This window comes from Zootermopsis nevadensis, unplaced genomic scaffold (assembly GCF_977971745.1).
Source record: "Zootermopsis nevadensis isolate Lab colony 2312 unplaced genomic scaffold, Znev_1.0 Znev_ptg000008l, whole genome shotgun sequence".
NCBI lineage: Eukaryota > Metazoa > Arthropoda > Insecta > Blattodea > Termopsidae > Zootermopsis > Zootermopsis nevadensis.
This window is the reverse complement of record NW_028259140.1, coordinates 7163630-7175733: the sequence shown is the minus strand read 5'-3', so window position 1 is coordinate 7175733 and position 12104 is coordinate 7163630. Positions and strand designations below refer to the sequence as shown.

Here is a 12104-nt window from a genome sequence, read left to right as displayed (position 1 = left end):
AGACAGGTACAGTCACATAAAAAAGTAACACGCCAGTTCGCGGCAACATGCAGAAATATCTGGTTTTCTTAAAATCACTAATAGTATAATTTCGTATAACATGAACCCATTTTTCGCACATAATGTTTAATAATGATGTACAAATAATAATTTATTCCTGTTGTATGGAGTTAAACAAAAACTGATTTTTGATATATGTAATCATAAAGATAACACATGGCCAGTAGCCCAGGCAGACTTCAAATCTGCAAAAGCTAATTTGACACTTTACAAGATCACATGTCTCAACCCAGATGATGACAAGCCAGTTATACTGATACGTTAAACTAATAAACTTTACCACTCCAAAAATTCAAAAATGAAGTATGCAAATACCCACATCCCAACATGCATATGGACAACTGGACTGATCCTGATGGAATGACAAGCATATCCATCTTTCTTTAACAATTTAAAGCCAATGCTCATTTAAACAACAATTCCATTAAGTCCTTATTGATCACCTGGATGGTGGAGGCAGTAAGTACCTATGAAATGTTGGCTAACTTCTATAAAACTATACAGCACAATATCCCAGAAAACTGTCATCTTTATACTTGCATGGTGAACCTGAAATCTCATTCAACTCCTTCCAGCATCAAAATTCATATGCCAAAAGTTTGTTGTTTAGCCTTCTGGCAGAAAACAATCAGTAGAGAATTTTCTACTGCATTATCAATATAAAAAATATATAGCTCTTCTACAACACTCAATTTACTTTTGTAATTTAATGTTGCAGTTTTGTACAAGGTTATGTTGATAATGGTAATGTACAGTGCCAGTGAAATACTAATGTGTGCGTCTAATTTTGCAGTTGTTATCAACTAAGATAAATACTTTATAGCTTTCACATCATACACACCAGCTGCTGTTGTTTCTGCATGAAAATACAGAACAGTTCCCACAGCTTTGCTGCTAGATTTTACCAAAATAAATTTACATAACTTACCAAAGTACAGTCAGTCAAAGGAAGGAAAAGTTATGCAGCTGTAAATAAATCTTTATGATTCTTGGTTCATTTAATTATGTTTTCAATTGCATCACTTACACAGGTTAAAATGGCAATATAATCCTAAACACTTAACTGGAAATTAAATACAAGGAAGTGGTTGTGGACTTTATTAAGGTACTATGAAAGCATTTACTTGCAGGGACAGTGAAAAATTACATATCTGTCAAGATAGGCAGTCTCTGGGCCAAGAATCAAACATGGGATTTCTGAAAAATGAAGCAGGTATAACAACACCTAAACCACTGGAACAAAAATTATGATACATCTGAACTAAGTAATGGTCCAAAGCTTTTGTGATATTTGTTATTTCCTGTATGTGTTCATTACACAATCAAGCAAAGGTATGGTTACCTATCATAATTTATTTGACTTCAGTGTGTTCTTTCATGAAATCAAGACATGTCCATGAATGTAATGATGGGATTATATGCACATAAAAAAGATTACTTCACAAACAGTTTCAGAAAAAAAATCTAAATTTGCATAACTGTTTCAGTCAATATAGATCTACAGATGTATAATTTTTGCAAAATTTATACACATTTAAATTATACCCCATCATATAAAATACATCCTACATAACATGTACATTCACAGTACATTTTATAAAGTAAAACAAAGTCAAAGCCAACCTGACACAGGTGGTAATTCTATGTGAAAACCATACTAATTGTATCATGACATAAATTTGTGCATGAACTCTTAATTTTATTTACATCAAAGGAAGAAGACCCATACTAATTCCAGTGGACACAATCTAATAACTGCAGAAAACTTGTTTCTAAAACATACTTTTTGTCACCAACTTTAATTATAAGTGTTTCATATACGAAGAACCAAACATTTGTTTTCAGTGTCAAGAATAACACCTATTCCTCACATTTAAGTCTATATGACCCCATAGTTTGCTTAATCTCTTCTCAAATGTGACCTGTATTACTACACATTGGAACCCTTTTATACAAGTATAAATGCTGTCTCTGGATTCCACTTCAAATAATTTATTTGCACCAAGTATGATATTAAACATTAATAAAGCAAAAGGTGTTCCATTTATATACATGGCATGGTAGTAAGATAAATATATACTGAAATGCAGTCAGTTTACTGAAATACATTGCTCATAAATGAGCTATTTATATTATTCAATATTAACATACTGATATTTCTTTTACTAATACATTTTACAATTAATACAATAAAATAGAGGCTTGTTTAATCATAGAGTTTTGGAATTATCCTTTTTATCAACAGGTTCAGTTACATTAGGTGGCTGAGTGGGTGCTGCAGCTGAGATGGCAGCAAGATTTGATGATGTTGATTTATCATTACTTGGGTCATTTTCTTTCTTTCTGCCATCATGTGCTGTTACAGTTGCCTTTACTACAGCTTCCTTTTCTTGTTTTCCAGATTGTTTTCCCTTTAAAGTTTCTCCTTTTTCTTGATTACCTTTCTCTAGTGCTTTCTCAATTTGTTCTTCTAACTCGAGCAGGTCTTCTTTACTCATTAAGTCAATTATATCATCAATTTGTTTTTTGTTGAGTTTAACATTTTCTTTGCCAACCAATTCAACTACCTGTTAAAGGAATTATCCACTTAAACAACTGAAAAGGGCATTATGCCAGAGCGGCTGGTTTACAATCAAACTATGAAAATTGAAATTCTCTGAAGAATCAGAGTGCTGGCACATTTCAATAAGAAGTCTGAAATAATTTTATGTGACAAGAACTTTCAAGCACTTAATTTTTATTTTAAAAGACAGGAAGGGGATCCATTGTTCATTATTTGACAAAGCCAGCCTTTTTCAAATTTAGTAGGTTTTAAAAAATGTATATAAAAATCAATAGGAGACTAAATATACAGCATTAATGAAGGTCTCATATTTGTTACATATAATTTAAGATAAAGTCACTTCTTACTCTACAAATACAAACACATCCCAGAACAAAATTATATGCACAAACAGGTTAACTTTATAAAACTTCATTATAATAAATAGTGATTTAGCTCATGAATATTAGGGAATAACAATTTCAAACATTGCCTCACAAACTAGAGAAATCCTAGACAGAATGTTTCTCTAACTGAAGAAGATGAAACTTCATGAAATATTTAATTATACAGTCATTTCCTTGCTCATTTTTTCTTTATTTCTCAAGCCAGATGCTTACCTTAAGTACATCATCAAGTCTGATGGCTCCATCTTTGTCAATATCCATTTTTGCCAGTACCTCAGATATCCTGTCTACCAGGGAATCATCTGGAACCTTTTGAATTCTCTTGATAGCATCTTTCAATTCCTCGATGCTCACCAATTCTTCACTGGAAAAGGGTTAAAGTTAATTAAAATCTTTGACTCTGATTCTTCGATTGTGATGCAATATGGTCTTGTGGGTGGTTATAAATATTTAAAAGGAACAAACCACCTCCATCTTCAGGCTGAGATGGGCGAAGATAGAGTTTATATGTTCCTCTGAGACTTTGTTATAAACCTACATGGAAACCACATGGTCTTCACTGCTAAGAGAATCTAAAATTTTTTATTAGACCATACAATTTCATATTTCAGCATTCTATGTTCAACGTCCATGGCACAGATGGATTGTATGAGATCAGTCTTTGCAGGGTCAGAGGATAATACAAATGTTAACATTGAATCAGTATTCAAATAAAGATGATTGTCTTCTGGGTTGTAGTGCTGTGTAGTCTGGTAGAAATTTACCAATGTTTGAGAGGTCCTTACTGCCATCATCAGGGCTGTGATGATGTAAGCAGCAAGGCAGCAGAAGACAGCCATCTTCATATTTGTTATCATGAAAACCTCAAATTGTACTTAGTATAAGAATCTCATCTGGACAGTAAGTGTGTGTGTTCTGACTATATGCGTGTGTATATGTATATGAAACACACCACTCCAGGACTTTCCTGTGTAAAAGTTTTAATATATAGAATTCACTGTACATTTACAAAGTAAGTTACCTCTTTTGTTGTGTTTCTTTTCCTTCAAGACGTTCCTTTGCTTCTAGGTCCTTTATGAGTTTCTTTTCTTCACGTTCAAGCTCTTCCAGAACATCATCCATCTTACTTATCATACTGTTCACCTTCTTAAATAAGCGTCTAGCTGCCTTAGATTCTTGTACTTCCGATTTTGACTTGTCCAGTACCTTCACTACCTTCTTTAGATCATCAACATCCTATTGACACAGGTATATATATAGTTTATTACACATTAAGACTAATATAATTAGCTAGGTAACTTAAAGAATGCCTTAATTTAGTAAGAACTATAAATTCTGTAATGGAAAGACAGTCATCGCTTAACAACATTGTGATAACTTTCAAACATTTCTCAGAAGTGATTAAGATGAAAGGATACTGGAAAGAATGTGAGGGGAAACAACAATGGTACACTTACCTCCTGGTATTCTGCCAATTCTTCCTTTAAATCATCCAGTTCCCTTTCAACCAGAATCTTTTTATCCTTGCTTAATGTATCCAATGCATCCTCAAGAGCTTCAAAGTCCATGGTTGTCAACTCCTAAAAGTTAAAATAACAAATACATCAGCTATGTTATAAAATAAAGAGAATGAGGTGAGTTGAACATACAATTTTCCTTAGGAACATAAACAGGTGTATTACAAATTTTGGATGTATATTCCACTGGAAATCAAATATCAAACTTCAGTCATTTAATTTCAGTTCTTCCTGATTCTTCTGGACTTTCCAGATGGTATATTCTACAGCATAATTGAAAGCCAGTCAGAATAAAGTACTGGCTTATTTTAGTCCAATATAAACTGGAAATGCATCAGATAAAAGTTCACCTATATAACTACATAAGAAAACTTATGGATACATATTTTATATAACCCAAAAAATTTATTATGTACTCTGAATTCAATTAAAAATGTTTCAATTGCTAGCACATAAAGGAATAAATGAGATACCATAAGTATGAAAATACTTTTAAAAAATAGAATGAATATTAGTATTAAAATAAAGTATACTCAGTTACCAACAACAATGCAGGTAACCAACTAGCCAAGCATAATTCAGCTGGAAAGATATAAATGTAAATTAATAAGCAGACACATGCCTTTTCCTTTCTGCTTAAATCTATAACTGGTTGTTCCTCAACTGCAGTAGCACGAAGAATTTCAGGTTGAACACCATCATCTTGAGTGATAATAGGAGCCTTGTCCACAAGCATTTCCTTTTCTTCCTATGGGGAAAATATTTAATGACACATGTTATATTTATTTTTATTTTTTTAATGATACTTTTTCAGTAGCCCAGATAAGAGTGAAACCATGACTTCATATTTCATAGTGAATTTATGGTATGGTACAGCATGTATTAAATAGAACAGATGGCCTAATCATGAAAACAGTGTGTCATAATTTTAATAATTTAATACAACAAAATCATACATGCAAGAAAAACTAAATTTCTTGCTCACCATCCTTCAGATTAAATGTGTCTTTTGCAATGTTACTTTGATCTCTGAAGAAACATAATCAAGTGTGGCTCCTAACTGCGTTTCTTATGGGATTCCTCAATCCATCCACACACATTCCAGGACAGTACCATAAAAACTGATATTGTCAACTTCCATCTGTACACATCTTATTATTTATAATACACAAGCTACCATATTTCTTTCAATGTAAAGTAAATTCAACATATGGCCCACCATTATAAAGTAACTGAATAACCAACTAAAGAAGTATACTGCAGCCAACATGTTCTAGCATGTAAAACTTGTCCATACATTCCAGTCACTGAAAAACACAAACTACAAAATGAACATCTCCCAATACACATCATTCCAACTAATATCAGACATATTATTCACAGTTACTCCCAAAAAATACAGGAAAATTCTTTCATTAAAACTATAAGCTTTCTCATATCCAACAATTGCACCAGCACACTATTAGAGCTTAATCGAAGGATGATTACATTCATATATGAGCTACTAAAAGTACAGCATAATAAACATTTCTTGGTTAATGTTTAAATTCTATGCCAGATAGTTTCTGCCACATGAGAGATGCACATGCTGTATGTTATAGAACAAGGACCTCCCTCTACATATACATATTTATCTTTTATACATAGTTAATACATGTCATTACTCCCTCCTCTTCATAATTTCCAATTAAGTGACTGAGTTTCAAGATATTTCATAATAATAATAATATTACTTAATTACTCAGGATCAAAACCAACATGAAAGCAGCAAACTTCCAAAGTGGACTCATTAACTGTTACCACTTAGAACAAATTTGTTATAAATAAATTAAATCACACACACACAAAGATGAAAATGATTAGGTAGATATGAAATTGCCATTAACTTAGTGCCTGTTTTTCAATAAACAGAGTGTAAATACAAAATTGTACTAACCCTCTCTATCTCTTTCTTCTCTTCTTCTTTTTGTTCCTGGTGTTCCTCCTTAATTTTGCGTACTTCTTCCTTAATGATTTCAATCTTTGTCTTATTGTCTATCTTACCCTCACGTTCTCCAATAGCTGCCTTTGTCTGAGTTACCTGATAAAACAAGAGGATCAATGTAAAACTAATAGAATAAATGGTTTTTAATATAAACACATAGGTATGTGGTCTCACTATCTATTTGGTCAACAAACCATAAATTATGCAATAGAAGCTAAACCAAATCTTGACAATTTCTTGTTCCTGCAAGCCTATGAGTGTAGGTACACCATACCCCAAATGAAGCTCATTTAAGTTATGGAAACTTCATGCAATGATGTGAAACTTATAAATTTTGGTAAAAAATTAAAGTTATTGCAATTTTTATAGAAACATGTCCAAATGGCACTTTGCTACATAAGAATTAGAAAAAGATTCTAATACTGTAATTTAAAGAAAGAATTAATCTACAAATACTATAAGCTTTCACTATTTACACTCATTTTCTAACTGGGTGCATCAAATTCTTTGTCCATGTTTGTATCCTATAAGCTGCATCTTTCATCTTTCTTTATTCTTTGTACAAGTCCACAGCACATAAGCTGCTACATCCAAATGCCATCTGTAACCAAGTTACAATATGTCCTACTTTTATCATCACTTGTTCATTGATACTCTGGCAATCAATCCCCAAATAAACATTTATAACAGTAGAAATTTTTGTTCCTCTTTATTTGCTCAACTTCATCACCACACATCACTGTGCTTTTCAGTTATATATATATATATATATATATATATATATATATATATATATAAATAATGGTAATTTTCTTCCCACAAAACATACCAAAACCTGAAACCAACTTTCTAAATGTCTTGATAACAAATTAACTTACAACAGTATCAGGGAGAACAGAAATCGTAGCCTTCAGTTGATCACTCGCTGGGATCCTGTCTGGAAGAAGAAGAGCTCTAGACAGCAACAACAGTGACGGAGGAACTTTCTTTTCAAGGCTCAGTTCAAGCCATTGCGCTAGCTGAGTCCTGAGTACATCCTCAGACATACCATATGCTCTCATACCTCTAGCTCTACAAGCCTGCTGGAGCTCTGATGGGGTGAGAGATTCTATGCCCTCTTTTTGTATTGCCTGAAATCAAAAGAAAATAGTTACATTCTCCTCTGTCCTCTTCATTCAGTTATTACTTCTATAAGTGGAAGGATATTAAATTCCAGTAATGATGGATAACAGAGCATGAAGGGTTCAGTGATGTCTTTCTGAGAACATAAAGGGAGATTATTTCTGAGCATCTTGCTCACCAGAGAACCTTTGATACTGAAGAGTTCAACACTCCTCACATTATGTGTCCCAGAGAATAAGACTGCTAGTTAAACTGACAAACCTATGCTCTAAAAACATTTAAAATAAAAAACACAAATTATAGACGATACTAGAAATGCTCTTTTGTTTTGCACTCATTCCTGGCACCTCCTTGAAGACTTCACATTCACACAACATTGTTCTTGGTAAACTGAGTAAAATTTCCTTCAGTTCTTCAATGGTGTGAAGGTTTAATTTGTAAACATTTGCTTAACAATTTCTCACAAATAAAAATAAAATAAGCTGAGTTTGGGGATTTTGAAGAAGTATATGAAAGTCTAGCTACCAATTTCATCTAACTTCTCTTCAGTGAGCAATCCTGCCTGTCTTAATGAATTTACAATTCTATAAACAATTCCCCTATATGGAACTAAATCCTGAAATTTATGCTGAAATCTTCTCTTTCTTTACTTGTAGAACCATTTTAACATAGGTACTATGCACAAACTCTCATTCCATGCAACTTGCACACAGCATTTCAACACAGGAAATAAACTGAGTAAATGTCTGCTTCTTGCATATGTCGAGTACAGTATCAGGAGTTAAAGCAACATGGAATTTAGGATTTAGCTGGACCATAATACATAAGCTCACTTCATGGTGGCTGATACACGATTTGCTGCAGCACTCAGTAAAGATCTCACTGTAAATTGGCTTGTTAGCCAACTAACAACAAATCAAATGCTGCACTTCCAGAATGGTCATAGCTATACAACAATCACCAGTCAACCATTCTTAACATTACCAAAGACCTTTTGGGGCTATAAAATGGCAGCTAACATAACATATTCACTTCTGAGGGTGCATTCAAATTTCTACATACTCACAGTTTTTAAATTCAGTTCAGATGACACACATCAATAATGGAGCTATTATTTTCAAAATGCAAGACTGAAAAGAAAATCTCAGTGCATATGCTGGGTGCAAACTAAACAGACCTGCCGAGAAAAATTATTCAGCAATGCATAAAGACACTATGTAAGATACCAATTCATGTCATGTTCTTTTAAAATATTCATAAATAAAATTCAAAAACTGTATACTGCACACAAATTCAACATCAACATCATCACATTCAAGACAGCTATCATTACTACTGCAGTACAATGTTATGTAAAGTCACATGTGCACCTTGTCATCAGCTGCCAGACTTCTGACCTTCATCCGAAGGTGAAATCTTAGGAAGTTATTCGTCCCAATTGGCTGTATCTCCAGTACTCGACACAATGCCATAAGTTGGGGTCGAGACAATGAATCCAGGGTAATCTCATCCTCAAACAACTTTGAAAATTTCATTATTTCTTCATTGGTTGCTTGTTCTCCAGATGTGCGTACCTGTGAGTATTTAAAAGATTAATGAAGACCAATCTCATCCTCATACAATTTTAAATAATCTCATTATTTCTTCAATTACATACACAGTATTAAAGTATTGATGAAGAACTATGAAAGAATGTAAAGCTCCTACACCCTATAAGAAATTAATACTGTCCTATGATGGAGTATGAGATGACTGGGGAGGGGGAAAAATAAAATTTCACTACAAAATTACCCCATTAAGGGCTGCACATTTCTAATTAATTTATCACAACATAGAATTTCCAGGAACTACAATAAATACTGGTGGTGTTGGTGCATATCAAGTGTTGGGCTATTCCCACTCCACAAGTTGACAAGTTCACTATGTACAGATGGCAAAGCACCAAAATGGGGCAAACTGAAAAGACTGCTCACCTTAACAAAGAATTCTGCAAACTCCTTAGCAGCTTCAGAGCTTCGCCCCTTGCCCTGAACAGCCATACCATCCAAAGTTTGTTGGAGAAATTTAGCCATTTCTAATTTTACTTTAAGGGCCTGTTTCATTTTTTGGTCCTGAAATTAAAAAAATATATAGGTCAATACATTAAAAAGTAATATGGTTACAAAGATTTAATGTAACTGTCTGCACAAGTATCATGCATATTAATTGAAATTCTTCACTTACTTTCTCAGTTGCAGTCTGGAAAGTAGAAGGAAGCATGCCTGGAAACAATTTAATAGCCACAGGAAGCAGCAATTCCATAAATGGAACAATAATGAATACTGAGAAAGGGACTAATCTGAATAAATCTGACACTGTCTGCACCAACTAAATGAACAGAAAGAAAACAAAATCAATGACAATGGACAACACTTGGGCAGCATATCCCATACAAAATGTCACCTATCACCATGAGATGCTTTAAGTAATGAAATACACACACACAGATAGAAAGACAAGCTGCCAGATATATTACCTCTCCAATAAGGCATTCTTCGCAATACAAAACACGCATGGAATGGCAGAAAAGTATATTATTTTCATGCAAACATGGATTTTATATATGATGTCCTGGATTTTATTTGCAGTGAAAATTAGATTATAACAATAGTTGGTAGATTGAACAGTAATTTGAATCTTGTACACAAGTTCAATCATTGCCCTGATTATGGAGGCAGTATGACCTCTGAAACGTTGGTAAATATCTACCAGCCTACACAGCGCAACAACCCAGAAGACAGAAATCTTCAAGTTCTAGAAACATAAACATGCCAATAAATCTGGAAACAAAAATTACTTCAAGAAGGCTACTGATTCTCACACATACACAACATTAAATAATTCAAGAATCAATCAAGCAATCTTATTAAACTTGATGGTGTCTTAATTCTTATCCACAGAACTAGAGCATGAGAGTCAGGACTTGTTTTGAAAATGTGACAAATATATTCAAGCCAATGGGTAACATCCATGCTCCCTCAGTGCATATAGCATTTCATCTAATGTTTCTGGTTCCATATGATCTATAACATAGGTTCTGATGTCAGTTCTCACATGACACCTGTAACATATGCAGAGTTCAGCATATACACTACAGGGACATCACAGGATTTGCATGTATCATGTTCTGAATAAAAAAACTAAAGGTCACAAAAGATATCATAGTTGGCAACACTACAATTAAAGCATCAACATAAGAACATAACTTATTAGATGCAAAATGGGCTTACCCAATATTCAATTGAATACTTCAAAATTCCTGACAAGGAAATTGTGCAATTTTATAATTACCAGTCTATGCTCTCTTCTAGTGAGAGACTTTCCATTCAGAACCCTCCATGCCAGCTTCCTTGATATATTGATGTCAATAAACAGAAGACGAAAACCATGATAATAGTGAAGTGCTTCATCAACAATTTTCTTCTTAATTCTTTTCAGAAGTGGAGGTTTTTCTGCCACAACAGCAACAGAAGGTTTATCTTTTAAGTCTTCCTTTAAAGCTTGAACAGTTTCTTCAATTTTGGATGAGGGTTTTAAAGGTTCTTTGTCATACAATTGATACCCAACATACAAATGCCTTACCATGCAACTGTTTGTGGGGATGAATGGAAGTAATGTGCTGTCTTGTATAAAACTGTTTACTGAACGTACGACATTAAGCTGAATAACATTTTGCAGAGTCCCATTATTACAGCTAACGATGGTCGACACAAGACGAGTTGAAATGACTGGGCATGAAATTTGGCATGGTCTATACAACCGCCTACCGTATTTATACGCATATACAGCATTCCACTGATGACAACGACAACCACCTGAAAAAAATTAACAATTAAATAAACATTATACATTCAACGATTTACGTTCAAGTGATACAAATTGCATAGTATGATGGATAAATTGAGCTTTAGTCGAACAGAATGTTACACCTACCACTAACGAAACTTTTGGTTTTAACAGCTATTGATTTGTGACAGTTAATAACTGAATGCATTTTTATTATTAACTACTATGAAGACCAAAATCAGAATACGCCATTATGCATGTTCGAAAACCCTGAACTCCCTTAAATTAGTTTCGAGAAATTATCGACTCCAGGATCGAACTATAAACACGAAAGTTCCGTTGGCTGTACTTCGATTCACTGTTGCCATAGTTCAGGGTTCTTTTAAACAAAATTCTACGCCTAATATCTTTGCTCACAAAATCTTTCTCCTACAGTTTTTTGAAAACATATATTCACATTATTCGCAAGCAACCATAAGCATATCATTACTACAGTTCTCATCGAAATTAAATTGTTCTGTTTTGTATTAATGTTTCAGGTTTTCCAAAATTTAGACGATGTTGTTCCATTGTAGCCTGTACAAATTGTTATTCACGTGGCCAGAAGGCCAAAATTACTCTGACGTCCATATGACGTCAATGAGTTG

General features: G+C 33.5%; 1 protein-coding gene across 2 annotated transcripts; it reads right to left on the bottom strand.

Annotated features, from left to right (window-relative positions):
• Positions 1-1033: 1033 nt before the first annotated feature.
• Positions 1034-12060, bottom strand: Letm1 (Leucine zipper and EF-hand containing transmembrane protein 1). Of its 2 annotated transcripts, none has more exons than XM_022063918.2 (12): positions 11605-12060; positions 10963-11486; positions 9856-9999; positions 9606-9743; positions 9003-9206; positions 7389-7640; positions 6463-6606; positions 5149-5274; positions 4467-4589; positions 4031-4245; positions 3223-3373; positions 1034-2627 (listed from the first exon to the last, which is right to left on the bottom strand). In XM_022063918.2, exons 1-12 carry the CDS (start codon positions 11663-11665, stop codon positions 2271-2273), a joined length of 2439 nt encoding a protein of 812 aa, XP_021919610.1. In that variant the 5' UTR covers positions 11666-12060; the 3' UTR covers positions 1034-2270. The 2 variants fall into 2 exon arrangements, with proteins under 2 accessions (XP_021919610.1, XP_021919611.1); XM_022063919.2 differs by having other exon boundaries at positions 11254-11486; positions 11605-12059.
• Positions 12061-12104: the final 44 nt, after the last annotated feature.